General features: G+C 43.2%; 1 protein-coding gene across 11 annotated transcripts in view; it reads right to left on the bottom strand.

The window, feature by feature from the left end:
* myt1lb (myelin transcription factor 1-like, b) overlaps positions 1–26,973 on the bottom strand; it is a 73,782-nt gene that overhangs the window by 35,385 nt on the left and 11,424 nt on the right. For 10 of the 11 annotated variants that reach the window (XM_035533107.2, XM_035533113.2, XM_035533109.2 and 7 more), the window contains 5 exons: positions 17,088–17,211; positions 14,720–14,768; positions 14,516–14,549; positions 12,980–13,042; positions 1,005–1,420 (listed from right to left, as the gene is read on the bottom strand). In XM_035533107.2, the coding sequence (XP_035389000.1) occupies positions 1,005–1,420; positions 12,980–13,042; positions 14,516–14,549; positions 14,720–14,768 (562 nt within the window). In that variant the 5' untranslated portion in view covers positions 17,088–17,211. Of the gene's footprint in view, positions 1–1,004; positions 1,421–1,728; positions 1,761–12,979; positions 13,043–14,515; positions 14,550–14,719; positions 14,769–17,087; positions 17,212–26,973 lie in introns of those variants that run through there. The other variant, XM_035533114.2, reaches the window with a different exon arrangement.

Raw genomic sequence — 26,973 nt, 5'->3', positions numbered from 1 at the left:
CTCTGTGGATGACTCTTTAATTTGCAGTAGGTAATTGGCTCAAAAGGCTACCAAATAAACTGAGTTTTTCAGAGTGAGAAAGTTAAATGTACCCAGTTTGTTATGTTGGTTATGGGTAGCAGAATTTCAGAATTCAGAATTCTAAAATCAACAAAACATAGATATAATTTTGTCCTTTTGGTCATCTGAGATGTGGAGCTGTTTACTAGCTATTTGGTTGTAAACTTGCTATTTGGTTGCTATAGATGCAAAAAAAAAAAAAATGAATTAACTTTCTCAAGGTCATTGAATTTGGTAAGCTAGAGTACAGAAAACCACACAGAATAGTAAATAATGTGTCCCTGTCAATGTGTCTCTTATGGAATGTACTGTTAGAATAGTTATTGTTGTGCTATCACATGGACCACAGTACATGATGCTGGATACTGAATTTAAATATTTACCTAAGTAAATAAAACAACATATGTGACCCAAAAGGTTTTATTTTGAGACAGCGATTGTGCTCTGGTTGGCATCTGAACTCAGTACAGTATTGTACCAAGGACTGCTAACTGAATATTATATATCTCGTTGCATATTTGTACCTGCGGCTTCCGCTTGAACTAAGAGCCTGACTAACCTGGGCATGAGGACATGGGCGAGTGTGTAGAGAAACTGAGGCAATGCTTTTGAAGGGGCTGTTTTTAGCCTGATACTGAGACCACACTGAAGGTCACAGCAAAAATGCCCAACTGCACCTCCAATTACGGTGACCTTCCTCCATAGAGTGCAAGCTGCCAATTCCCCCTCCCATTGGCCCTTTTCTGGAGGACCATGTCTGCTGCTTAACTTCAGCTTCAGATCCCCTGAGCTCTTACTACAGTGAAATGCAAAGTAGTTCTTGTAAACAACAACAACAACAACAACAACAACAACAACACTCACAGTGGAACAAGCCAAGTCAAATGTCGTAGAGTTAATGTTCCTGAAAGCGGATGGAAGGAAAAAGAAATTTGCCCTCTCACCTTGATCCTGTCTGCCTTGCTTCTCTGCTTCTTCCTCCTCTTCCTCTCTATCTTCATCCACATCTTCCTCCTCATCCTCAGCCTCCTCATCTTCCAATACTTCATCCTCTTCATGCTCCTCCTCATCCTCCTCCTCCACCTCTCCTTCCTCCCGCTCCACCCGTTCCTCATTGTCCGTGTACTCTTCCTCCACCTCCTCCTCCCCTTCTACTTCCCCATCCTCTTCCTCTTCCTCCTCCCCATCCCCCACATCCTCCTCTTCCTCTTCCTCCACGTCTTTCTCATCCACCGCTTCGTAGCACTCCTCCATGGGCTGGGGCTCAGTGTGAGTCAGGAAGGGTTTCCTCTTGGCCAGTGGCTCTAGGGCTGGCCTGTCCTGCGTCTTCCTCTTCTTGGCCAGAGGGCAGCTGTAGACGCTGCATGGGGAGAGATAAGAGAGAGCCAATTAAAACGCTGGCCTGCTTCAATTCAGCCATCTCCCTGGTCTCCGCGCCGGCCTGCGCTCACACAACACGCTACTCAGGCCTGGGTTTCAGGCTATTTTTAGGAGCCAGACAAAAAAATCTGCGGAGCTCACACCATATTAAACAACTGTTGTATGTCTTTATAAATTTAGAGGAACCCATCAGCAAATGCCTTTAATATCAAGTCTACAAACGTTGAGCTAATTTATGCACAGTAGACCTGCAGCGCAATCCGTAAGTAAAGGAATAGTGACACAAACCTGAATAGTGTTGTTATGTCTCTGTACCGTCCAGCATACTGAAAATAAAACAGTGACTATGAGATTTAAGTCTACAGGATTTCAGCTTTAAAATGAGTATTTATTTCTATAATGGAAACATGTAGGTTCTTTTTAGAATAGTGCCAGACTTCAGGGGACCATAATTAATTGGACAAATTATTGTCATTTTAAATCAAATTGTGATGCTTAGTACTTGGTTCCAAATCCTTGGCAATCCATGACTGCATGAAATTTCCCACCCACAGACATCACCAGATGCCTGGTATCTTCCTGGTAGTGCTCTGCTAGGTCTATAACATAAATCCAGTTTCAGCTCCTGCTTTGGGGCCTTACTGTCGTCTGCCTTATCTCCAGTAAGTAAAACACGTGCTCACTGTGGAATCTGGGCAGGTGATTGACTGCCTTAGTCTGTTGGTAATGTTTTGTTATTTGGCCATGAAAAATTACATAATTTGTTTAGTAGTACATAGCAGCTCTGTTTCCTTGCTTTAATCTGATGCTCTGTCCACTGAGATTCTGGTTTGGATCTCAATGGTTAAGACGCTTTTGTACACTTCCCAATTCATCCTGGTGCTTCAGTCAGAACTCATATAATCAGTAAAAATTTCAGCATTCTGCTGTAGGTTACCATTGTTATATCTGTCTGCAAGACTTTGCTTTAATACTCTTCAGCCATTTGAATTTTTTAGCAAACTGTAACCTTGCCCTCCTGCTCTTGAGACTTCCCAGATATTTGTATCTTCCAAAGATCCCTCTGAGATCGAGCAGGTATACTCTTCTATTTGTTCTACTCTTTGACACAACTGTGCCTAATCCTGGACAGTGTTCTTGATCTGTTCACTTGTTTACAGTTGAAAGTTTTTTACTGTTATCCACAACTGTGGACTTTCGTGATCTGTATTTGCATTACTTATGATCCTCTGAAATTGGCTTCAGAAACTGGACAACAAAACAGGGCCATAATTCTCACCCAACATAGATTCAATGAAATTTAAGATGAACTTCAGTGTGCTAGAGAACAACACCTAAACAACACAATCTGTGTCACTGTCCAGGTACTTATGGACCACACTGTATGAACAGATTTTACAGTAATAGAAGAGGTTGTTGTGAATGTGCCATGTGTAGAAGACGGTATATAAGAGAAAAAGGCCAGCTGGCTAATGTTTCTTACTTTGTTCATCTGAGCTACTGACAAAAATGGTCATAGGGTCCAGTGTTAAAGGTGGAGGGTGGTTGGTTTATATGGTAGAACAGCAGAGGGACATATAATATTTCAACATTTGTCACTGTAGATTTTAGTCTTGTTTCCAAAGCCACCACATCTGTAAGCCAGGTCACTCTGAACAAGGGCATCTGCTAAATACTGTAAAAGTTTAAATGTAAGCACTCAAAAACAAAACAAAAACATTTTTGCAGTGTTTATAATATGTCATTTACATGTATTAATAACTTTAACCTCTCATGCTAAAGGACATTCACAATATAAGGCTAAAGTAAACAACAACTGTTGCATCCAGACAGCCCTATTAGCTATTATGTAAAACAGAATAATGTTTTTGTATAGTTTTCATGTACACATTTCATACAGAGTTGGAAATTACCAGGATTAAATGAAAGTTCTGTATTCTTCTCTGGCATAGATTGAAGAATGAAATGATAATCTTATAAATGTAAACGTCCCCACCAAGACCCTACTGGTGACATGTAGAGACAGGCTGCAGCAGTAAACACCCACCTAGCAGCTGGAAGATTACAGGGTGATTAATTGCATCTTGTACCTGAAGCTAAAATATATTCTATAGATCCACCTGGCAGAAGGAGCGAATGCTCTAATCTGATAATCTGTGTATTCAGTCAGAGTAGTGACTGTTGGAGATTAATCTATTTTACTCCCTGAACCACAGGGAGTCAGTAATGACCTGTTTCTCAGCACTGCACAACACCCTTGCTAAACAGACAGACATCTTCAGTGGAATATGACAAAAGCGCTTTGGTGTATGGAAGAGCCCTGAGTTTACAGGGCTATCTGGGCTTGCTGGTCTCAGATAGGCCCTCAGTTAAGACCCATTCAGCTATGAGATGCTTCTGATTCATGACTGAATGGACTTAGAGTGTTTATCCCTATTTCATGAGTTGGATTTAGCGGGTAATACGAGGAAACAAATGGCATTTAGCCAGGAAGGCTGCAGCTGAACTGTATTCATGGCAGGGTCTGGTGGTGGAGGTGTGCCGTTTGGATGGCTGAAAGTGAAACTAGCTGCAGTGAAACACAGCACTCTGCCAAGGTCACTGCGGTGTGCTGTGGAACGGATGCCACTCCATTAAGAGCGTTTAGTCAGATGGACACTAAATGTGAGGCTTTACATTGCTTTCATCCTTATATGTCATTAAAAAGGCCATTGTTAATAGCGATCATCTTGCTTTATGTTGACGGTAATGTCTACCAATAACTTGGCTATGGTGAATATTAAGTGGGAACGTATTACACCTTTCTCATACACATACGTGCGCACAAACGCGCACACACACACACACACACACACACACACACACACACACATGCACGCGCAGACTCAAATACATACACATGCACACTCCTAATCCAACCTCTCCCATGTGGACCAACACACTGCCACTCAGTTCCTAAATTACCCAGTGTCCATCAGTCAGCTGGCTGGCCCAGTGGCAGACCCAATCTCCCTGGGCTGGGAGATTACTTAATGGGCTGACCCTTCCACCCAGGGCGTCGTATCATTAATTGGAGCTTGGCGCAGGAGCTCATTCCTGGACTGACAGCCAGGCCCAGCTCCCCTGCCTCTCCAGGGAGGGTTCTGCTGCACTGTGATCAATAGCACTTGTGACCAAACATCTCAAAAGCACATTAAAATGCCACTCATTCCGCCTCCGTAACCCCCCAAATAAATGAGGCCGGCTCCCTCACGGCCTCGGCCACGACGTCCAGACAGGCTGGAGGAGGAGACACACCCTATCTGTCCAATCACATCCACCATGCTCTGGCTGCAGAAGGACAGAAGACCCACGAGATGCGTCCATCAGACTGGAAGGGAGACTGACATGGATAACACAGAAGGGCCATAGCTGCTGACACCTTTTAACCATTCCAAACCATCATACCGGTATAGTGCTAAAAATCCTCCTAAACTCCTCAGAATACTATATAGTACCAATATAGCAGTATAAGGCCCCAGAAAATTTAGCAGTATCTAATCACAAATGAAAACAAATTATAAATAAGCACAATTAATAATATTTTTTTCATAAACCACTACGTTTAGCACGCAGCTAAGATTACAGTCTTTATTTGATTCAGAATATGAGGCAATATACAATATGTTAATATTCTCAAGTTTTTATTTATGTGCTATTATGTGCTATAGATAATTACTAATGAATACTTTCTGCATCCATGTCTAGTATACCTGACTGCGAGTGTGTGTGTGTGTGTGTGTGTGTGTATGTATGTGTGTGTGTGTGTGTGTGTGTGTGTGTGTGTGTGTGTGTGTGTGTGTGTATGTGTGCGTGTTTTGTGTGTGTGCATGCTGGCCCTGATGCCTACAGCTGATGACTCATAGAGAGTGTCTTAGCTCTAATCATTCTCTGTTCTGTTACCACATGACCCTGGAGGCACACACACACACACACACACACACACACCCACACACACACACACACACACACACACACACACACACACACACACACACACACACACACACACACACATACACAAACACCTACACATGATTCAGTGCACAAAACCATTTGAAAATCTATAGGTACCTGAGTTAGTTGAATAAAGATGCTAATGCAAAAAGATTTTCTGATCATTTCTGTAATCACGTCTGCCGTTGTATAGGTATGCATGAGATAACCTTTTAGCACAGTGAGATATGTACTTTTCTCTAATAGAATGTGCTTAAAACCCTGGTATTTCTTAAAATTGTAAGAAAAAAATCATTCAACAGTAACAAGATATAATAGTCAAAATAAGTCACTTAAATGTCACAGCATGGGCTCTTACAGAGAAAGTCTTCAAAACAGAGACATTGTGGTCCTGAGATCCAGCTCTTCACATCCTACCATGCTTGTCTTGTTGAAATGCTGTGTTAGTATTAATGCTAACGTGCGCCCACTGCAGGGGTTCGGGCTTCAGCTGGTCGTTAGCGCCGCGTGCTCTTCGTCCCGTGAGGGGTGAGCTGGGTACAGAGGCAGGCACGGAAAGCCTCCTGTGCTGCGAACGGCATCACCCCATCACACGCCCACCCCTCTTCTTTTGCCCTCAGCTATCAGGATCTATAGGCACGTGTGGCAGGAGCGCCGTCGCCATGGTGATCTCCTGCTCAAATCCAAGTGGGATTTGCCATCTTGGCAGGCAGGGAGGCAGGGAGGCAGGCGAAGGAAAGCGGGTGGGGTGGGGTGGGGAGGGTGTACAGTGATGATATTAGACCTAACAGACTTCCTCCATCGAAAAGTCAAATAAAAGAGCTTGCATGACGCTGGAGAATCCATCAGCCTATGCTTTTTGGGCGACAATTCTGTTTCCACACAGATGCACACAGGACCCTGGTGGAAAAAGCATGGGTGTCCCAAAATGTTCCACATGTACCCCCCCCCCACACACACACATGACAGTCTTTCATAAATATAAATCCTCTTTATACATAGCTGATTAACAGCACACAGACACAGAGAAATAGAAACACACACACACACACACACACACACACACACCATTGCTGCCACATCTCAAGCCTCCCAGGCAGTCTCCATTCAGCCGGATACAGTATGAGTGTGAATACCAATGAGGGTAGTGATTCTTGCTCTCAGCAGTAGCCTGAAGGAATGTTACCGCAGCAGGTGCTTTGGAAGAGCTCTTCCAACAAACACATGCCACACTCTAGTAACCACCTATATTCACCAATGTACTAACTGCTTACAACAATTATGGCATACAACTAACCAACGGCATTTTTATTTTTTTTTCCATGTGAAAGAGTGGCACTTTTATCTGTTACATAAACATACTGTAGGTCAATCAAAGCATGCCCCGTTACTGCTAACTGTGTACTGTGACTTTCCCAGGTATATGTGAGAGTTCTGACCCAGACAGGAAGCCCGCTTGCTAGGACTCCTGTCGTGCCGGCTGATTCTAAGTTAACTCCATAGGCAGTGGGGCAGGCACTATGTGCTACCCTTCGTTCAGGCTGTGCCATGCGGCTGGGGGTTAATTACAGCAGAGGGAGCCTGTGCAGGTCCTCAGGGTGCAGGCTGTAAGACAGGAATCTCCACCTCCAGCACATGTAGCCCTGCTCTACTCAGGTGACGTACCAGATGGGTAATTGCCGCAATTAATCAACCCGTACGGTAAACAATGGAATTCTGACTATTCCTCCAGGAGGGCAAAGGTGCAACATACATCCACAAAGAGGCAATATCCTTATGGGACTACACACACACACACACACACACACACACACACACACACACACACACACACACACACACACACTCAAACACACATGGTTCATAATTTTTAAGTCTATTGTAACACCCATAAAAGATCTAGAATATAATTGATTACAACAAAAGAATCTTCACTAGAAAGCCCTACCCAGCCCAGACATGACCACCTGCTTTTGGATTTTTGTGGATTCTGCTACTCTTGGCAACAGCAGTAAACAAAATTTGGCCAGCTCTGGATTTTATATTTGGACAAAAAAGTTGCCTTGTTTTCCATCAGCATCAGAGGCCAAATTCAAAATGTTATATAAAAAAACATAAAGTTTTGACATATTAAACAAATGTCATACACAACTTTAAAATGTCAGAAATTATCCCATAATGTGTCATTTGCTGAAGTCCACTCCAGAGTTTGGCTGCCGTCCCAGGTGGCACTCTCTCTGCTGTGTCCTGGCTGGTACAGGGAAGCTTGGGACAGCTGAGCAGTGCAGGGAGAGAGGCTACAGCATCAGCCTGCACCCAGGCATTCTCAGGCTACACAGCGTCTTCCTCACTGCGTCTCCCTCCACTGGGAGCCAAAACAAAACAAAACAAAAAAAAAAACAAAGAAAATAACACCAATAAACCCAGCACAAACTCCAAAAAGTGGACAAACAATGTTGTACAGAGACAAAATGAAGCAATAAAATAATAAATGAGATGATAAATATCTAGAAATGAAAAAGGAAACATTACTCAATAATACAATCCTGACCTTGGTTTTGACATTGGTTTGAAACATATTTTAATCTGACTGAATTTCTAAAAAGAAAAATGGTCAAAGTCTCAAAACTTCTGGATTGGCTTTGTCTTAGAAAGAACAATTGGCAGTTCCATGTGGGCGGGCTTACCTTGGAACATCCCAACCAACCAATAGGAGTGCCCAAATCAGTTACTGGAATATTTGAATGCAGAATCTTACCATCATGTGATTTCATGCCCTGTTCCAAGATCCTGACAATAGGACTTGATTAGGCCTTCACCACTCTGCCAGTGCCTATTGTTAATAGATCCTCCCTATGCAATTTTGCTTCCACTATGCAGTCGTTCAATCAAATTAAGCCTCCAATTAAATATGGAAATGTGGGCTGCAAAGGCAGGCTGTCTCAGAGGGGAGTTGATGGCATGTGGGGGGCTCTTTTGATGGGGTGGGGTTGAGGGCCTGTGGCGTGATTAATGTGACCTTATCGGCCTGTGCACATGGCTATGCTTGACTGGGTTCCGTCTTGGGTATCTACTGGGACCATGCGGCTGAGCACAGACATGCCAGGCAGACGTCCCTCACCTCCCTGCTGCTGGGTCATGGTGGTGTACCCCCACTCCCATCCTTCCAACCCCAATGCCACTGCACAGCCAGCGAGGAGCAGTGTTCTGCCACGGTGCCCCCAATGCCCGCCCGCCTGCCTGCCTGCCTGCCTGGCTCAGTGCCAGCGCTTTTAGTGAGTGCTATCTGTCAAGGTATGAATAATACAGCCCCGAGGCTGTCAGCTGAATCCAAATGAGGTATACATCAGGAGGAAAGCACTCGACTTCAGCACCCCAACATGCTCCTGCCAAGACAGGCAATTATTCAAACCCAACTGCAGCCATGGCAATCAAGAGCCTGGCACCAGTAACCCTTCACTCAGAAAAAAAGGAAAACAAACAAAACTAAATAAATACATAGATAAAAAGAAGCACCTAAAAATAAAGAGAGGAGTCCAAAATGGATGGTGTTTAATAAATGTCGCGGCTCGCCTGCCGTTTGACGTATTAAGTGGAGGCTTTGCTAAGTCTCGTCAGTTTTAATTAGCAGTCTTCAGAGTGGGGAGGGAACCGGTGGGCTGTGTGGGAGAGCTGAGGCAGAGAGAGCAGCACGGCTGACGCTGAAGAACAGGCTAGAAGCAAGTACTCGGAATGGGCTGGAATGGAACCGGAACTGGACTGCCGCGCTGCCGGACTGACAGACTGCCACTTCAGTAAAATGCATGGGGTGGCCCAGCTCGCACTGCCTATTAGCCGGAGGGGTTTATGAGCTCATCCTCACAACAGCCGCCAGCGCTCTGACTTAAGAGACGACACACAAGCACACTGGCACATTTGCATGCAGGTCAGAACAGATGGATTCTGTATGCATATGCCATTAGTGTTGGGCTTTTCTGGAGATTTTCCCTCATCTAGTACATAAAATAAACCCTTTTTACTGGCCACACTCAATTTATTGGCTCAAGACCAAAATGGCTGTCCTTGAACGTGTGAAAGGGGTTTGGGAAAGACAGAGTATATGATATAGTGGGTCTACTGTGAGTGAGGCAGACAGTATATGATATGGTGGATCTTCTGTAACTGGGGTAGCTAAGCTGGAGGTCTGCGGGTATGCCTTAAAAGGAAGGAGGTAGGCAGGAAATGGTGGTCCCCTCATTATCTTTGGTTTCTTATTAACAAATAATAACAGTGCTGCTTTGTTTTCTACCTCTCAACACATGCATTATTCAGCTTTCACAGATTTGCTCATGACTCATTTATGGAGCAGCTTGTGCAGCCCAGAAACTAAATGTCACCCAAAACATCGCTGTCACACAGAGCTGCCGCTGTGTGTGTACTTGTGTGTATGTGCACAAGCATGTGTGTGTGTCTGTTTGTGTGTGTGTGTGAGTGTGTGTGTGTGTGTGTGTGTGTGTACATGTGTGTGTGAATATGTGTGTGCATGCATGCACCCTGTGTGTGTGCGCATTGTCAGCGCTGTGGGTGTTGTTGTTAATGCTATTTGTGTCTGCATTGTTTGTCTCTGAATAATGAGTATGACTTCTGTATGCTGTACCAATGCACACATGCCTTGCTGCCCAATCAGGTATACTGTAAATCAGGTATACAGCAGAATTCAAGGTCTACAATTTTGCCCTCTGATACAGCCTAAAGGAATCCATACTAGTGCTGCTTCCCTGTCACTCTGGAAATGCCAGGGACAGTCCAAACTACAGATCCCCTTTGGCTAACTGTGATATAGATGAAAAACACCCACAACCTAGTGAGTGTAAGCTATGCATTTGCGATCTGCTCCACTCCTGCACAAGTGTTTGAATCCAGTTGAAGTCGTGTCCAACCCGACCTCCTCTGGTTATGTTAAAGTGTTAAGGGGTCATGTGACGTGAGTGTGATTGTTCCGGGGTGCAGAGGTGAGTGTGCAGGCAGAGAGAGGAGCGTAACTAATCCCACTCATCATCACCGAGCTGCCAGCACCCTGCTCCCCCCTCTCATTTTAGATATGTTTGTCATTCATCATCTCCTTGTTCTTCTCTTACTGAGCTAAAGGTCTATCAGAGGTGTAATTTGTCTCCAGCGGCTGCTGTAATTCCACCGTACGCTCAGAGGGGCGTGTTGACCACCAGGTACAGGAGAGAAAATTTGTCAGTCATGTAGCCTGGAGTAAATTGGGCACCGGCTGAAAGTAATTATTAAGCGCAGCATTGAGTGGGTGGACTGCAGCTGAGAGAACGACCTGAGTATGCAGACAACTCCGAAGCAGAAAGAAGGAAACCTGACAGATTCTTAAAGAGGTGACAATCTCGGACCGACAGTTGATTTATTATACGCAAAGCAAAACAGGTCTCATGCAGTTGTTTACATTATGAAGAATATAGAGTGGATGCAACATTTTCCAGAAGAAGAGTAAAAGAAGGAATTGTGCTTCTTTGATCAAAATATTTGCAAAATTTGTAGTTTTACAACCAAACCCTGCCTAATGACAATGACTCTTTGTACTATAAGGTTATAATCACCAGTTATACCAGATGAGGTCCATTTCAAAGTACTTAGAATGTACTTAGCATTATGTATGTGGGCATCAGGGCTTAGTAGGGTTTGATGTTTGCCTTTTAATACAGTATTAACACATAAAAATAGACAAGAGGGTAATAGAAAAACACTAATTTGGCCATGGAACACAAGATGAGGCCGAGTGCTCTCTGCTTTTGCTCTGGGGAGAAGCAACAATACTGTAAGTTACATCTGAAGAGCTCTGGGGGAATAAACCCACTACAGACCTCTTCACATGAATAAAGATGCCACTTACCCCCATACTCATTGCAGCCATTGTAAATATCCCCTGCCTATTTGTAAGGGCCAGAATAGAGAAGCTAATGGCATTTGGGGGACGTGCGTACTTTCAGCCGGCATGTGAATGAAGTCATGGATGAGGAGGATATCACACACATACCCAAGTGAAAAGTGTCAAAAGGACTAATTAACATATTAATGATCCCACCTTCCTACTGCAGCTTCTGTCGGATAGTCAAAACACTTTGATAAGCATGCAAATGAGGACCACGGAAGAAATTAGCTTTACCGTGAATGAGAGAGAGCGAGAGAGAGTCAGAGAGAGACAGAAAGAGAGAGATGGAGTGAGAGAGAGCAAGCGAGAGGGAGAGCAAGAGAGACCGGTGGTGATGGATTGAATGTTTGTTTTATTTATCTTTAATTATCTGGCAAACGGTGGGTGGTGGAGCTCGAACAGTGGAGAGGGAGCGAGCGAAGGGGCGCACAGCAGTGCTATCTCTTACTGCACTCCTTTCCTGCCTCGTTCTCTTCACTTGTGTATCCCCCTCTCCAAGATGGAAATCAATATGGCTGAGAGCTTGGCTGTCCATCAAAGGTACAGTGACAATCAAAATGGCTGCCAGACGATGGGCTTTGCGATTGGCGGATTCAGATCAATTCAATGATGGCACGGTTGAGAAAAGGACAGGTGATAATACAGCACAGTAAGATTTGATTCCTCACGCTGCTCTTTTTATGACAAGGCCATTTGCAGATGGCTAAGTGAGACCAGCACAAATAATGGAATTGACCAGCTCTCAATATTATGGTTCCAAGTGTAATGCCAAAATGAGCCTCTTGTGTTTGTGTTGCGAGGATCAGTCCTGTTGCATTAGGAACATGCTGGCTGATTTGCTGGGGTTTACCTTCATCTGCCACCATACACTCACATCGAGCCTGTTAGCATGGGCCATGCTCACCAAAAGCAGAACACCATGGCCAACACAGTTTCAGACTGACACTTGATCTATCTCAGTAAAAGGGGTCTTTGTCTGGGTCATTATCGACATGCCAGTGGAAGTGATTTTCAAATATTTATTTCTTGTATGACAATCAGACAAGTTGCGCACTGCCTGTTCACTACATGCCATTATGTTGCAGGAACAGCAGAATCCGTCACTGGGTCATGTCTGAATCCCAAAGATTCAGGTATCAGATGGCCCTATTCATCCAAAGACTAGGCTAATGTGGAGCAGAGAGGGCTACTCTAAAGTGAACCTGAAAAGTGTGCCTATTAATATGCAAATAACACCGAAATATGCAAGAATATTTATGCAATGAACTGCATGGAAACTTCCTGGGGAAAATATTTTGCATCATAAAGCTGAGCATAGGGTTTATGTAGAGAAATGTATATTTCCTCAGTGAGTAAGGTTTTCAAACCTGTAAAAAATTCCAGAAAGGGAGTATTGGTGATTTCTCCACTAAATGTGATTAGGGCAGAGTGACAGGAAGAGAACCTCGTTTTAAATCCATGGCTTATAAGAAATGAGCAGATTTGGTGGAAGCATATTGAACCAAGGCAGCTAAACTGACATACAGAATCGAGGCGCGTAAGCTCTGGTCTCACAGGCTGCTGTGCATGGGGACACTTCATTGATTAGCAGTGTAATGAGAAAAGGAAGCTTTTTACCTTTGGTGTCTGGCATATTTTCCACTGATGTGTCCACTCCCATCACAATGTGGTGTAGGGCAGCTACAACAGAAACAAATACAGCCTGAGTGTATATGCTGCATGGAACATGTGTGTATACTTGTGCATGTGAATGTGTATGTGTATATCTCTCCATATTACACTCCTGCTAATCACCTCAAAACATATGCCAGCATATTCAGAAATTCCACGTTTCTTTCTGAGGGATGAATGTGTGTATGTGTGTATGCATATAATAATATATTAAGATAATATAATAACATAATAATTTCACATTTAATTCTCAGAGCCGCCTCCACGATTGCAGTTCTATATCTTCTCAGTCCAGATCCCAGTGCAAAGTCAAACTGTATTTGTCATGACAACTATCTTGCTTCTGAAGAGCACTGCTATTGATCCCACATTATCAGTGTTATGGATGTCTTCTCCTGTAGATGGCCTTCTAATCGATCAGTTGATTAATCGGTACCTTAGGGTGGCAGAGCCAACTGAAGAGGGGAGCAAAATTTTGACCAGATATTGGTAAGCACTGAATCAGGGATGCACAGCAGTGGGGAGGATGTTCCACATGATGCTTTTCTTGCTTGCTATACATATACATTTAGATAAGATTCCAGGGAGTACTGCAGTTTACTGTAGTTAAAGATGTAGAGGTGGTCAAAATTGCAGTGTGCTCAACATACATATACATACACACACACACACACACACACACACACACACACACACACACACACACACACACACACACACAGAAAGGCTACATATCCAGCATTTAAAGGTTAACACATTGACACAACTTTAGTGGGCTGTGAATTATTATTAGGAGCCTTTGTGTCTGCAGTGATAGCAAGACATTTTCAGCCAGCAGCAGAAAAATTATTTTTCATCACCCTCACGATCTTTACTTGTATTTACAGTAGGTCAAATTTATTTGCCATTTGCCTGTTTGTTCTCCCAGAGCTGTTTCATCTTTCCAAACTACAGAACTGCTGCCTCAGTGGACAAACTGCAGTATACTCCTATTACCAAGTTAACCTTTGTCAAAGACTTCCACTAATCATACTTTCACAAACAGAATTATTAAGATGCTGTTGCGAAACACATTGAAACAGCACTCGGGGGCTCCCCATCCACAGACAATGCAACCGCACAGCACATACTGGAGCAAACAGGGCCATCTCATCACATATCCATTGCATTTACGCAAAGGATTCATCATCACATCTCAGAATGTGCTTTCATTCTTGTTTTTCATATCATTAGGAGAAAAAACACATCTCTCTCCCTTTTAAAGACATACACTAAATAATCATCTAAGGTTCTAAGAAAGCATAATGCAGCTGCTGTAAGAGGAGGTCTTTTTCCTTTTCTAATCCTGCTGGCAGATAAAAGAGAGCTGAGTAAAAGGCTAAAGAGGAGCACGGCTGCGGAGTATGAGCAGGGCCTGGGCTTCACTAATGGCTCCAGGACTCAGGGGTCTTCACCCGAGCTGTAGCCTTCAAACACACTGACCTGAAGAGCTCTTGTATCGCTGGTTCCAAGGGCACTGGGAAAGGGAAATAGGCGAGAGAGGATGGGGGGGGTGGAGGGTGGCGGGGTGTAGTGGGAGGGACAAACAGGCGGGGAGGCAGTTATTTCCCAAATGAGAATCGGTGAGAAATGTCTTTTATCCGTGCCAAAGTGCCATGATGTCAGAGAAAGAGGTGCTGGAAATACCTTTCGAGCGTGTGCGGTGGCGCTTCTCGTCGGCTACATCCACCTCCATCTGGGAAGATGCGATTGCCAAGTTAGTGGCAAAAATACCTCCATCCTTTCACTGTACAAATGGTGCTGCATGACCCATGAGCACATGTATGTAACTGCTAATCTAAAAGTGCTGGTATAGCATTTAGCTTTTCTTTACTTTTGATTAAAAGACATCTCAAAAGGCACGTGTCAGACAAGTGAAGTGGTCTTCATGTCTGGTACAACAAAACAAAAAATTCAAACTCATTAAATACTAAAAAGCTGTTCACTTCCATTAGAACAATACCCACTGAATGCTGTGTAAAACACTAATAACACTTGCCATATAACTAATGGATGCTGGAACAGTAAAAAGAGGTGGAGGTTAAAAGAGATCACCAGCAAAAAGTGCATAGGTAAAATTAGTTTTTGCAAATGCATGCATATGAAATGGTCATACTGCTGCTCAAGTTCACAGGATTCCTAAATGAATGCATTCACTAAAGAGCCAATGGTAAGTATTTTTAAGAACATTTCCAGGTGTTACTAAATATTCATGGGGCAAGCATTTGACAGTCATGCAAAATTTCCTTTCTTTTTAAAATAACATTCATCTAAATGTCACTTAAAGCTGCTGCCTAATGCTGTACAGCCTGGTCGTTTAATGAGGTCTATAAATGTTTCAAACTGAGTAGTTTAATGAGGTCCATGAATGTTTCAAAGAGAGAAAAATAAAATAATCAAGGCTAAAAACATCCACTTAATCTTATTAATCGTGCAGGCGGAAGGGGTAACCTGTCGTGACAGAATGCTTTCACTCTGAGCACCACTGGCGTTACCATGACAATGTATGGAAACCCTTCCCACTGATATGAAGAGACAGTGAAGTATTATCCAGCATGAGCAGCTCCTGAGGTGCTGCTCTGCCTCTGATATTTATTGCTGCCTGCACAGGGAACAACACTTTCCCAGGAACCAGAGACACAGGTGTGCATGCTAGACAGGTCAGAAGAGACTTTAGCTTCCCTGGGCTCTATGACGCTACATATGTTAGGTCAAAGATCCAGTACGTTCATTCTCACAGAGAAATAGCAGCATGCTATGTAGGCCTGTAACCACATTAGGTGCCACGGAAACCACCTGGGTCCAATGGCCCACAGAACCACAATGTCATAGGAGGTCTTGGAATGTGATATATTGTCTGGGAAAATGATCCTCAGTGTTCACAGCAACAGCTAATGCATGTGAAAAAAGACCACTCATCATAGCACTACCTCTGCTATGGGGGACTGGGGTTCAATCCATGTCTGGGTAAGTAAACCATGCACTACCAATAAGAGTCCTTGGGCAAGACTCCTAACACTACACTTGCAAATTTCATGTAATGTGATTGAAACTGTAATTTGCTCTGGAAAAGAGCATCTGCAAAATACATAAATGTAATTCACTTGTAAAAAATTGTTTTCATCTGGTTTTAGCCTTAGTCTGGGAAAAATACTCTAATAGTCCTGTGAATGAATGTTTTGCATAACTAATGAGAATGCCTAAAAGTATAATTTGTCAACAATTTCTAATCAACTGAACAGACTGTCACATTAAAATATATAAATTGTATATTGTACAAATATATATGTATTGAGTTTTTTTTTTTTATGCCAAGGCTTTGGCATCTTAACAGAATGGAAATCAGTGTTCCAAGACATCATTAAGAATTCTGATGCATAATCACAATGTAGGAGGGACAGTAAATATGCAAAATGAGGTGGATCACTAAAATTTAACCTCTCATTTTAAAGAATTAATTAAGATAATGAGGTCCATTTAAAAATCCCAGTGGAATACTGAAAGAGGATTTAGTAAAAGAATTTCCCAAGACATCTGTCTCATTATAAGCTATTATTGGTATGTCTGCATAAAAGCAGTGACAAACAAGTCCATGGTTAGTTGCTCTGTGAAGTAATTAGAGAGACTTATATCAAAAACTTTCTTAAACTGGAAACCTACCTGTGTATATAAGGGCCTGTTTTAGGTATTGTTTATTGATTAAGAATTAGAATGGTCATGCTAACTTTACACAGTGCATTATATTTTTAGGTAGTGTAAGTTACAGTATCTTATTAGGAAACAATGCAAATATAGTAAATGCATATCATATTTCATTTTATTAGAATTTTTCTTCAATATATATATAACCCTTACCTTATATATATATATATATATATATATATATATATATATATATATATATATATATATATATAGAGAGAGAGAGAGAGAGAGAGAGAGAGAGAGAGAGAGAGAGAGAGAGAGAAAACAAAGAGGGAGAGAAAGAAAGAGGTGCTTGTGGTAAAAATGGTACCTGATATGATTGCAGGTTTGATTGCTCTTTGGTCCAGACCTCTGGTTGATTCACAGCCCACGGTGGTAAACGTCAGATAAGAACCCCCACCCAGAGGTCACCACTCCTCTTCCAACTTCATGTTCTGAAACATACAAAAATATACTTGCAATTATGAATTCAAATCTGCATGCAAATCACATTTTCTCTGTGAAGCATACCATATTGACCTTGTGCTCTCCTACTAAAATATGCCATAGAACCCAAGCTGATGCACACACACACACACACACACACACACACACACATATATATATATATATATATATATATATATATATATATATATATATATGCACACCCTCATCATGAACCTTAAAAAGTACAGGGTAAAAAATCATGGAAGCTTGCATGGATCATTAGTTATATTTGTTCCCCTTTTCTGTAGAATATGATAGATGCTGTTAATTGCTGCCATTGCCAGCTCTATTTCAAAGAGCAATAAGCAGCAATTGAGAGGGAGGAAATACTATTCATTTCATATTCAATGTACATTAATGCTACAAGAAAATTTACAAAGCTGATTTCACCATTAGTCAATCGATCACTTGTTTCGATTTGTGACAAGTCAATCATACGTTATAGTTTTGTGGTCATAGGCCTTGCTATGTCGTGCTGGTGTTTACACTGTGATAGTAAGAGTCCAAAATCAAGTTAAATAAGGCAAATAAAGTTTAAAAAAATCTATCGATAAATAAATGTTGATTCCTACAATATATATTGCCTGGAGCATATATTTTAATATGAACATTAAAAGGCATGCATATTGAAGCAGTTCCACATTTTTAGAGAAGTAAACAGAAAAATGCTGTGTGCTCAGGTGAAGCATTATAGAAACAGAAATGTGTGTCTTTTGGAACAATACTCTCAAGCTTACATCAGTCTCTTGTATTTGTAGATGCTAATTAAAAGTAGCAGGGAAGTGCAAGAAAAGAACACAGGACAATGCAGTGGACCATACATATAATCTTAGCTACACACACACACACACACACACACACACACACACACACACACACACGCACACACGCACGCACGCACATGCACACACACCTCACCCTTCACTAACAGTCAGCAATCAGTCACCTCACAATCCAACACACAACACTGAATGCTTGCTTTTATGAGGTGGTGTGTGTGTGTATGTGTGTGTGTGTATGTGTGTGTGTGTGTGTGTGTGTATGTGTGTGTGTGTGTGTGCTGGAAGAGATAAATGATGCATCTAAATTCCACCACTTACTGAATTCTCTCACCAGTATTTCACCCTCTTTTAGCTCTATTGTTGCTCTCTCCTCTTGATGCTCTTGCACACACGCGCGTGCTGTCACATTTTTTGCTGTTAGAATAAGAAGGCCAAAGCACAATCTTGCCAGAAACACAGCAGCCACCTAAAAAGATGCAACACTGGGGCACACATGCAGAATTCCCCGCTGCTCTGCTGCCCGGAACCCAGACAGTCCGGCTCTGCATCCGTGCTCGGGCAGAGGGGGTACGTCAGAAAGGGTGGAGCCCAAAGAGATCCCTCCACAGGATCCTTGCTGTGGCTCCTCATCCTATATAACACGCATGCTTGATTGTTTCTGCTTTAGTATGCGGCTCTCTGTGCGGGCATTAATTCTGCTTAGTGAGTGGGCTGCCTGCTCCAGCACCAAGGCCAGGCGCAGAGCAAGGGGAGGGGGAGGCAGAGAGAGAGAAATGGGAGGGCTTGTGTGCTCTGTAGTGCACACATGGGGCCATGCATTAAACATCAGCATGCCTCCCCATAGCCCGCATGCACCACTGTGTGCTCCATCTCCAGCAGAGTCCTGCCTTCGTTGAGTTGTACAGGAATTAAGCACCTCACAACATTCCATCTTAAAAGACTTGAGATGTTGGTCTTGAAATGTTGGTCTTGAAATGCTGAAATGTTGGTCTTCTGGAGAGCTGCTGTCACAGCTCCTCATTCAGTTACCTTCCATATCCCGAATGCATCAGTTTGCTCAACAGCTCATATCTGAATTCTATCATTCTAAACAATTCCACACACGATTAATAAAATGCTTTTGTGCCATACTTTTCTCTTACCAGTTCATAGTGCAGTCTCAGTGCAGTTTGGGCTGCCTGACCTATATTTTGGTTTTATAGCATCAGGACTTCCTCTGTTATCTTAAGTCAGTGTTCATCACTATCTGATCCACACTTTCTGTCACAGAACCCCTTTCTCCTACCTCCTCCACCTCCCCCTTTGCAACTGTTTTTCCTGTTTGCCCACATGCCACAGTGGAGGTGATTGTTGACCTGCCATGCAGTGAGACCACGGTGTCTTTCCTTGTTTTTCTAATCGGACAGCCCATGATACTATGGGAGATGGGGGCAGGGTCTGGACCGAAGGGGCTACCTGCAGCTGTCTGTCATGTCTTCGTCCCACCTGTCGGCACCTCCATTGCACCCTCCCTGCTGTCAGCTCTCTGCTGGTCCCACCATATCTACACCCCCCCCCCCCCCCCACACACACACACACCGCACTGCTCCAGCATGTAAAATGATCTGACTGCTGTATGGGTCCCATACCATAGCAGTCCATAGCATGCCATACCAGACCACTGATGTCAGTTCATACCATATCATACCATACCATACCATAGCATAACAGATGATACCATTCATGCCAGTCCATGCCATACCATACCATACCATATCATACCATACCATACCATATCATACCATACCATACTATACCATACCATACCATACCATACCATACCATACCATACCATACCATACCATACCATATCATAGAATTGATTCCAGTCAATACCATACCACACTATACCATACCATACCATACCATACCATACCATACCATACCATATCATAGAATTGATTCCAGTCCATGCCATACCATACCATACCATATCACACCATACCATACCATACCATACCATACCATACCATACCACACCATACCATATCATATAATTGATTCCAGTCCATACCATACCACACCATACCATACCATACCATACCATACCATACCATACCATACCATATCATAGAATTGATTCCAGACCATACCATACCATACCATACCATACCATACCATACCATATCATAGAATTGATTCCAGACCATACCATACCATACCATACCATACCATACCATACCATATCATAGAATTGATTCCAGTCCATGCCATACCATACCATACCATATCACACCATACCATACCATACCATACCATACCATACCATACCATACCACACCATACCATATCATATAATTGATTCCAGTCCATACCATACCACACCATACCATACCATACCATACCATACCATACCATACCATACCATACCATATCATAGAATTGATTCTAGTCCATACCATACCATACCATACCATACCATACCATACCATACCATACCATACCATATCATAGAATTGATTCCAGTCCATACCATACCATACCATACCATACCATACCATATCATAGAATTGATTCCAGTCCATACCATACCATACCATACCATACCATTCCACTAATGCCAGTCCATGCCATAGCATACCATTGATGCCAGTCCATACCATTCCATTCCATATCACACCATACCATACCATACCATACCATACCATAGAATTGATTCCAGTCCATACCATACCATACCATACCATACCATACCATACCATACCATACCATACCATACCATACCACTAATGCCAGTACATGCCATAGCATACCATTGATGCCAGTCCATACCATACCATACCATACCATACCATTCAACCATACATGTCCACCACACCATATCCACCTCAATATACCTATCATGCTATATGCACAACACCATCTAGAAGCACTGATACATAATGCTGTGTGGCAGAGAATGGCCTGGACAAAATTCTCAAATGTAAAAACATTTTTTTTCCTGTGTATGTATGTAGATATGCACAAGAGGTAAAACACAAGCTGTTAAATCCTCACATGTTAAATGATGCAGAAAAAATTGGCATTGACAGTGCATAATATCCTGTTCAATATCAAAGACTGACCAGCCAAACACTGACCAGTGAAGTTGCAGACTATCATGCATGGACTGTAGCCCTTTAACCTTCCAAACAAACACAAATGTGTGTCCTGGATGCCAGACTGAGGAGACTGAAGTTGGGAATGCCATCCACCCGCAGTGCAATTACCCCACACTCTAGTAATCGCCCTCACAATGCACAAAGCGCTGTGAAATTCAGGTGAGAAATGCCAGGCTGCAATCAGGCAGTGCAACGGGAGTGTGGGGCCATTTTCTTTCATTTGCCATCAAATGCAGGCGTCAGGGCCTTAATTATGAGCCAAGTGACGGGCCGGGCTGCTGAAAGCCTTATTATTCCAGCGAGCTGCGCTCAAATCAGTTTTGTATTGATGATCCTCAGAGAACAGGGAAAGCGACAGCTCAAACCCCAGAAAAACAACCGAGAACACACACAGCGAGAAGGAGAGAGGGAGGGAGAGAGAGTGAATGGGGGGGGGGGCTAGAAAGGCAGCATCCGACAGCAGGGAGCAATGAGAATGATTTATGTTTAGCCGCATACGAGCAAGGAATCCATCAAACTCTCTCACCAAATGTAGACGAACCAGCACCAGTATGGACGGCAATGTTGCTTTAATTGGCATGTTATCTCCACTGCTGAAAATGCCTCTGTAAAAAAAGAATTAACCACTTTAAAACTATATGATTCTGGACTTGTGCTGCAGGTATTTCACAGTACTGCATGTCTAGGTATCATACTAATCAAAGAGGTTGGAAAATCCCTTATTGCAAAATTCATGAGCATCCAACATCATTTAGAAGGGCTAGTGACTATTGCACTGGGTGGAAGTTAAAGCTACAGTGTTGTGGAAAATATTAATCTGCTCAACTGAGTAATCTTTTCTTTATTTAGTTAATTACTTTTTATTCCATGGCAAACACAGATTTGCTGCAGTACATATCATCCTGCAGACATTTTGGTGAACAAATCAATATATTTTGGTAAGCAGAAAGTGTTTATTTGCCTTGCATTCTTTGGATTACAGCCAGGAATTGTTTTGTTGCAACCTTGTTTAATTGTATAAATTTAAGTTGAATTAGACTGCTGCTGGTTCTCTTTTATATAAATTCTGACTAATCTTACATATGATCACGTGTAGATAGAGAAAATAACTGATTTTCCAAGACTATGCATATGAGGAGAATATGAAGCTTTTCTTCAAAAAGTACTCCATATAACAAACAAAAGGTCTTAACGCATTTTTTTGCTCTGGGTTTTAAATATTTATCATGCCACTTTGACAGACAGACGCTTTTGCAAGAAAGGGAAAGGTTTTTTTTCAGATTTGAGATTTGATTGTTTCTTGGAATCATAAATCACAACCTCTGGATAAACATAACTAATAAGCGAAACATGTCCTCCATGGAAACACATATGCCAGGAGTTATAAACAGTGGATCCAGCTGAGAGCCATGTGCACTTGGGAGCAGCAGCCAGTGCGTTGTCTTCTACAAAGATCTAGCTTCTCATCCATTCAGAAATAATACTGTTTGGAAGAGTACAAAACAGTACTGTTTTGGAACAGAGAGCAGTACGTCCATACATGGCTCTTTACCATATGACCATATAAAAGGCTTTTATCAAGTTCAAGAACAATCAGTACTGAAGAAATGCTACAGACCTCCAGATATGGAAATATCTAATGCTAGGAACAGTATCTCCATGTTTCAGCAAATATGGCAAATGTGTTGGCTGCTGTGTGTGGATGTACTAAGAAAGGGTGTTTGGTTTGTTCTAGGATGCACTGATGGCAGCCTGCTACTGTGAGGTTTACACGCATGTGTTCTCTCTGTGTGTGTGTGTGTGTGTGTGTGTGTGTGTGTGTGTGCGCGTGCGCGCGTGTGTTTGCCGGGTTATAACTAAGTCCTGCTGGTAATGGCCCGCTGATGAGCTCTATTGTTCTGCGTGTGCTTGGCTGGGCTGGCTGGTGGGGAGGCAGATTGCTGCTGCTTCTGCAGCTCTAGGCAGACAGCTCACGGAATACCAATGATCCTCTCTGCAGACATGGCACCATGTGCCCACCGACGACCGCAGGCTCCCTGTGCCCACGCAGCAGGCATGCCCACAACCAGGGGGCACACGCTGGGCACTCAGCATGGCCTGGACAGCCTGGAACACTCGGGCTATTAACGACTGCAACGTGTCATTTACCAATAGTGGAACCAGGGCAATTTACTCAAAATATATTTTGATGACCATAGCTACTTCTAAGATACATTTTCTGTCGAACACTACATACTTGCACCATGCAGAGTAGAAATGTTCTCTCTTTCATGAGTTCAGAATTGACCAATTTGTGTGGTACTGCATTGCCTGTTGGCTTTTACTGATGTTTCAATGCTACTATCGCTGATGACATTCTGGGGTCAGTGTTCAACTGGCAGATGAGCCAGACAAGCTAAGTTGTGTCCTGGTTATAAGCCTGAAATGATAGTTTGGCACTTTGAACTTTGTAAGATTATAATTTGCATATAATTTCTGGTAAACTGTAAAGCTAATTAACCAAGCTACCAAGGATAGCTTGTCATTATCCTTCAGATTTCTGTATTTAGTGACATGAAGAAAAAGCTCTGCACTTTTTATAAGCACTATTAGTGTGTGATGGGCAAATAGGGTGCATCATTTGATGTTCTTAAATAAAAAGATTATGAAGCCAAAGCCAGTATACCACTAAAATGGGGATTCAGCAATTACACCTTTAACCGGCAAAAGAATTTATGAGGCAAGTGGTTAGTGCTCACTGGGTGCCCGACTCTACGGAGGTGTTAAACACAGGCTGGCATCTAAAGAGATGCAGAGGCAAAGCAGCATCCATTTGGGCGCATAAACAGAGCGCGCATCTTAGGCAGGCAGGCATCATGCCCATTCTCAGTGTAAGTGAATTAGATGGGCACCCAGCCCATCCCTGCAAGCAGCTACCAAGCAAAGACGACGGGTCTCCTTAACAAAGACACATATGTGACAATCTAACACTTGAGTCTATGGAGATAATTATACAAAATTTAAAAAATGCAAGGCCGCATGCAGGCTTGCGATAACTCCCCGGTTTCATCAAAGCCATGCAGCCAAAAGCAGCATAAGGGTAATACAATAAGCACATATTTTAAAATCCACGCAGCATCACTGTTTCACAGCAAGACCACATGTCTGTAATGAAATGCTCTGCTGCAGTGCATACAGTAAGCCTGTTCGACATGCTCTCATTAATTCCGATTAAGCCTCTATCTCGCTGTTCTGCATTGAATTTTCGATCATGTGTCCTAGATCTCACAAATGTGTGTGCGTGTGCATGCAAGCACGTGTGTGTGTTTATGTGCGTGTGTTTGTGTGTGTGTGTGTGTGTGTGTTTGTGCATTCAGACTGGGCTCAGGTGGGAGGCAGACTCTGGAGGAAGTTGTCAGCAGATGGAGGTATGGAGAAGCTTAGGGGCCCACAGCACAGCCTCCTACGCATGCGACCACACGCATCTCAGACACACGCCTGCCTCGCGGGTGCATGTACGTGTGTGTGCGTATGTTTGTGTGCGTGTGTGTGTGTAAGTGTTCACCCAAGCTGACCCTCCACAACCCACAGACTATACGGTGTGCTTTCCAAATCACATTGGCCCTCATCATGTCCTGCTAAAAGGGCAGAATTATAGCCATATGCCTTGTATTATGTGCACATGTTGAAATATGACTGCAAAATCATGTGGAATTGCTACTGAGCGTTGCTCTCACTTCCTTTACTTTGAATTATTTCCCAAACAGGCTATTGATCAAAATGCAGCATATGGCATATATGAATTTTACTTCATTTTTTATTCTTTTCTCAATACTTTGTACAAATACCCAGTAAACTATGATTTGCCATTCATACCATGCCTGTTTTTTCCTACCTTCTGTCTCTCACTGTCTGTCTGTTTTTATCTTTCTCTGTCTCCATCTATCTTTCTCTCTCCGTCTACCTCTGTCTCTCCATTTTCCTCCGCCTTCCTCCATTTTTCTCCATTTCTCTGCTCCTTCTCCATCTCCGTCCGTCTCTCTCCCTGTCTCCATCTACGTCCGTCTGTCTGCCTTTCTCTATCTTGGTCCATTTCTAAGTCTGCCTCCATCTCCGGTCGTCTCTCTGCTCAACTCCATCTTTCTCCATCTCTCTGCCTGTCTCCATCTCTGGCTGTCTCTCTGCCTGTCTCCATCTCCCTCTGTCTCTCTGCCTGTCTCCATCTCTGGCTGTCTCTCTGCCTGTCTCCATCTCTGGCTGTCTCTCTGCCTGTCTCCATCTCCCTCTGTCTCTTTGCCCGTCTTTGTCTCTTTCCAACAGCGAGGACAGCCTGGACAGCGAGTTCTGTCCAAGTCTGTCCAGCCCACATCTCCATGGTCATCTGCTCCCCTGGGGAGTCCTCTGCTTGCACTGAACCACACACACACACACACACACACACACACACACACACACACACACACATGCAGACACACATACAAACACTCACTGACACTGAAACACACACCCACGCCCACTCATATACACGCACAAATGGACCCACACCCACCCACTTACCTTGTTTCCCTTCATTAGACCAATGTTTTGAACGTACTCATCGTGCACTGTCTGAACCCTCTTCTGGGCTGGGGGAACAGTCAGAGCCTGGGCCTCCCAGTCTCTTTCATCCTCACCACTCATTAGGCTACACTGCTTCACCCATGCAGAGTTTGTATATTATACAGACATTAAATTTTCTCATCCACTTTTATAATGATATCCTATTAAATGAAAATCGATATATAATGTATATAATAAAAATAAGTATTTAAATTTTAATCAGAATGTCTATGCAAATTTGCACTAGGGTAGTTACTATGAGCCAGAGTATAAGTTTATTAGGGACAGAAGGGGCATGTCCGCCTGGAGGTGCTGATGAGGTGCGTGTAGAATGCTAATCAGGTGGAGGCAGGCTGTAACTGAGCCCTGGGACTGGCTGTCTGCCGTGCCACCACCCATCAAGCCCCACCCTTGCCCCCCTCGCCACTCCCCCAGCACACTGCAGTTCCTCAGCTCTCGCCAGGGCTTCTGGAGCACTGCCTCTCCCTAAGTAAACAGCCCTGGGAGATGCCACGCTGGCCCATCAAAACATCTTCGGCCTCAATTACACCTCATCTCAATCATCCCTTCTTTCAGTCGCCTGCTCACACTCACACATGCATGTGTATGCATACACACACACACACACACACACACACACACACACACACACAAACACACACACACACACACACACACACATGCACACACATGCAGCTTTGATACAGTCAGAATGGAGTGCTGTCATGCTGCTGCTTTGTGCACAGGCTCCTATTATTGTTCCCATTACCAGTGTTGTTATCATACAGTTAAAGATATCCCCACTAGTCGCTGTCTCCTCTGCTGCCTGAGTGTCTGAGAGGTTTCTGCAGCTTCCAGACATATATATATATATATATATATATATATATATATATATATATATATATATATATATATATATATATATATATATATATATTCTCCTCATTGATGCTGTCAGGGTATATTCTGAATGTCTGTTCTCGACCAAAAACTCTCAGCACATCAGACAGTCAGAGGTGTTTTAATTGCCATGGGATGAAAGAATGGCGGGATCCTTTGGCCAAACCAAGCAGGGCAGGTAGAGCCACCTACGCAGAGCCAGCAGACATGTGGAGCTCCCTCAAATGATACATAATGGTGTGTAATGTCTGACAGAGCGGTAGCAGCCCACGTGGGCCTAATTCACGTACAGGTGGCGAGAACA

The sequence above is a fragment of the Electrophorus electricus genome, chromosome 10 (genome assembly GCF_041902795.1).
Source record: "Electrophorus electricus isolate QZ-2024a chromosome 10, ASM4190279v1, whole genome shotgun sequence".
Classification (NCBI taxonomy): domain Eukaryota; kingdom Metazoa; phylum Chordata; class Actinopteri; order Gymnotiformes; family Gymnotidae; genus Electrophorus; species Electrophorus electricus.
Note: the sequence above shows the minus strand (reverse complement) of the source record. Positions and strands in the feature narration are given on the sequence as shown.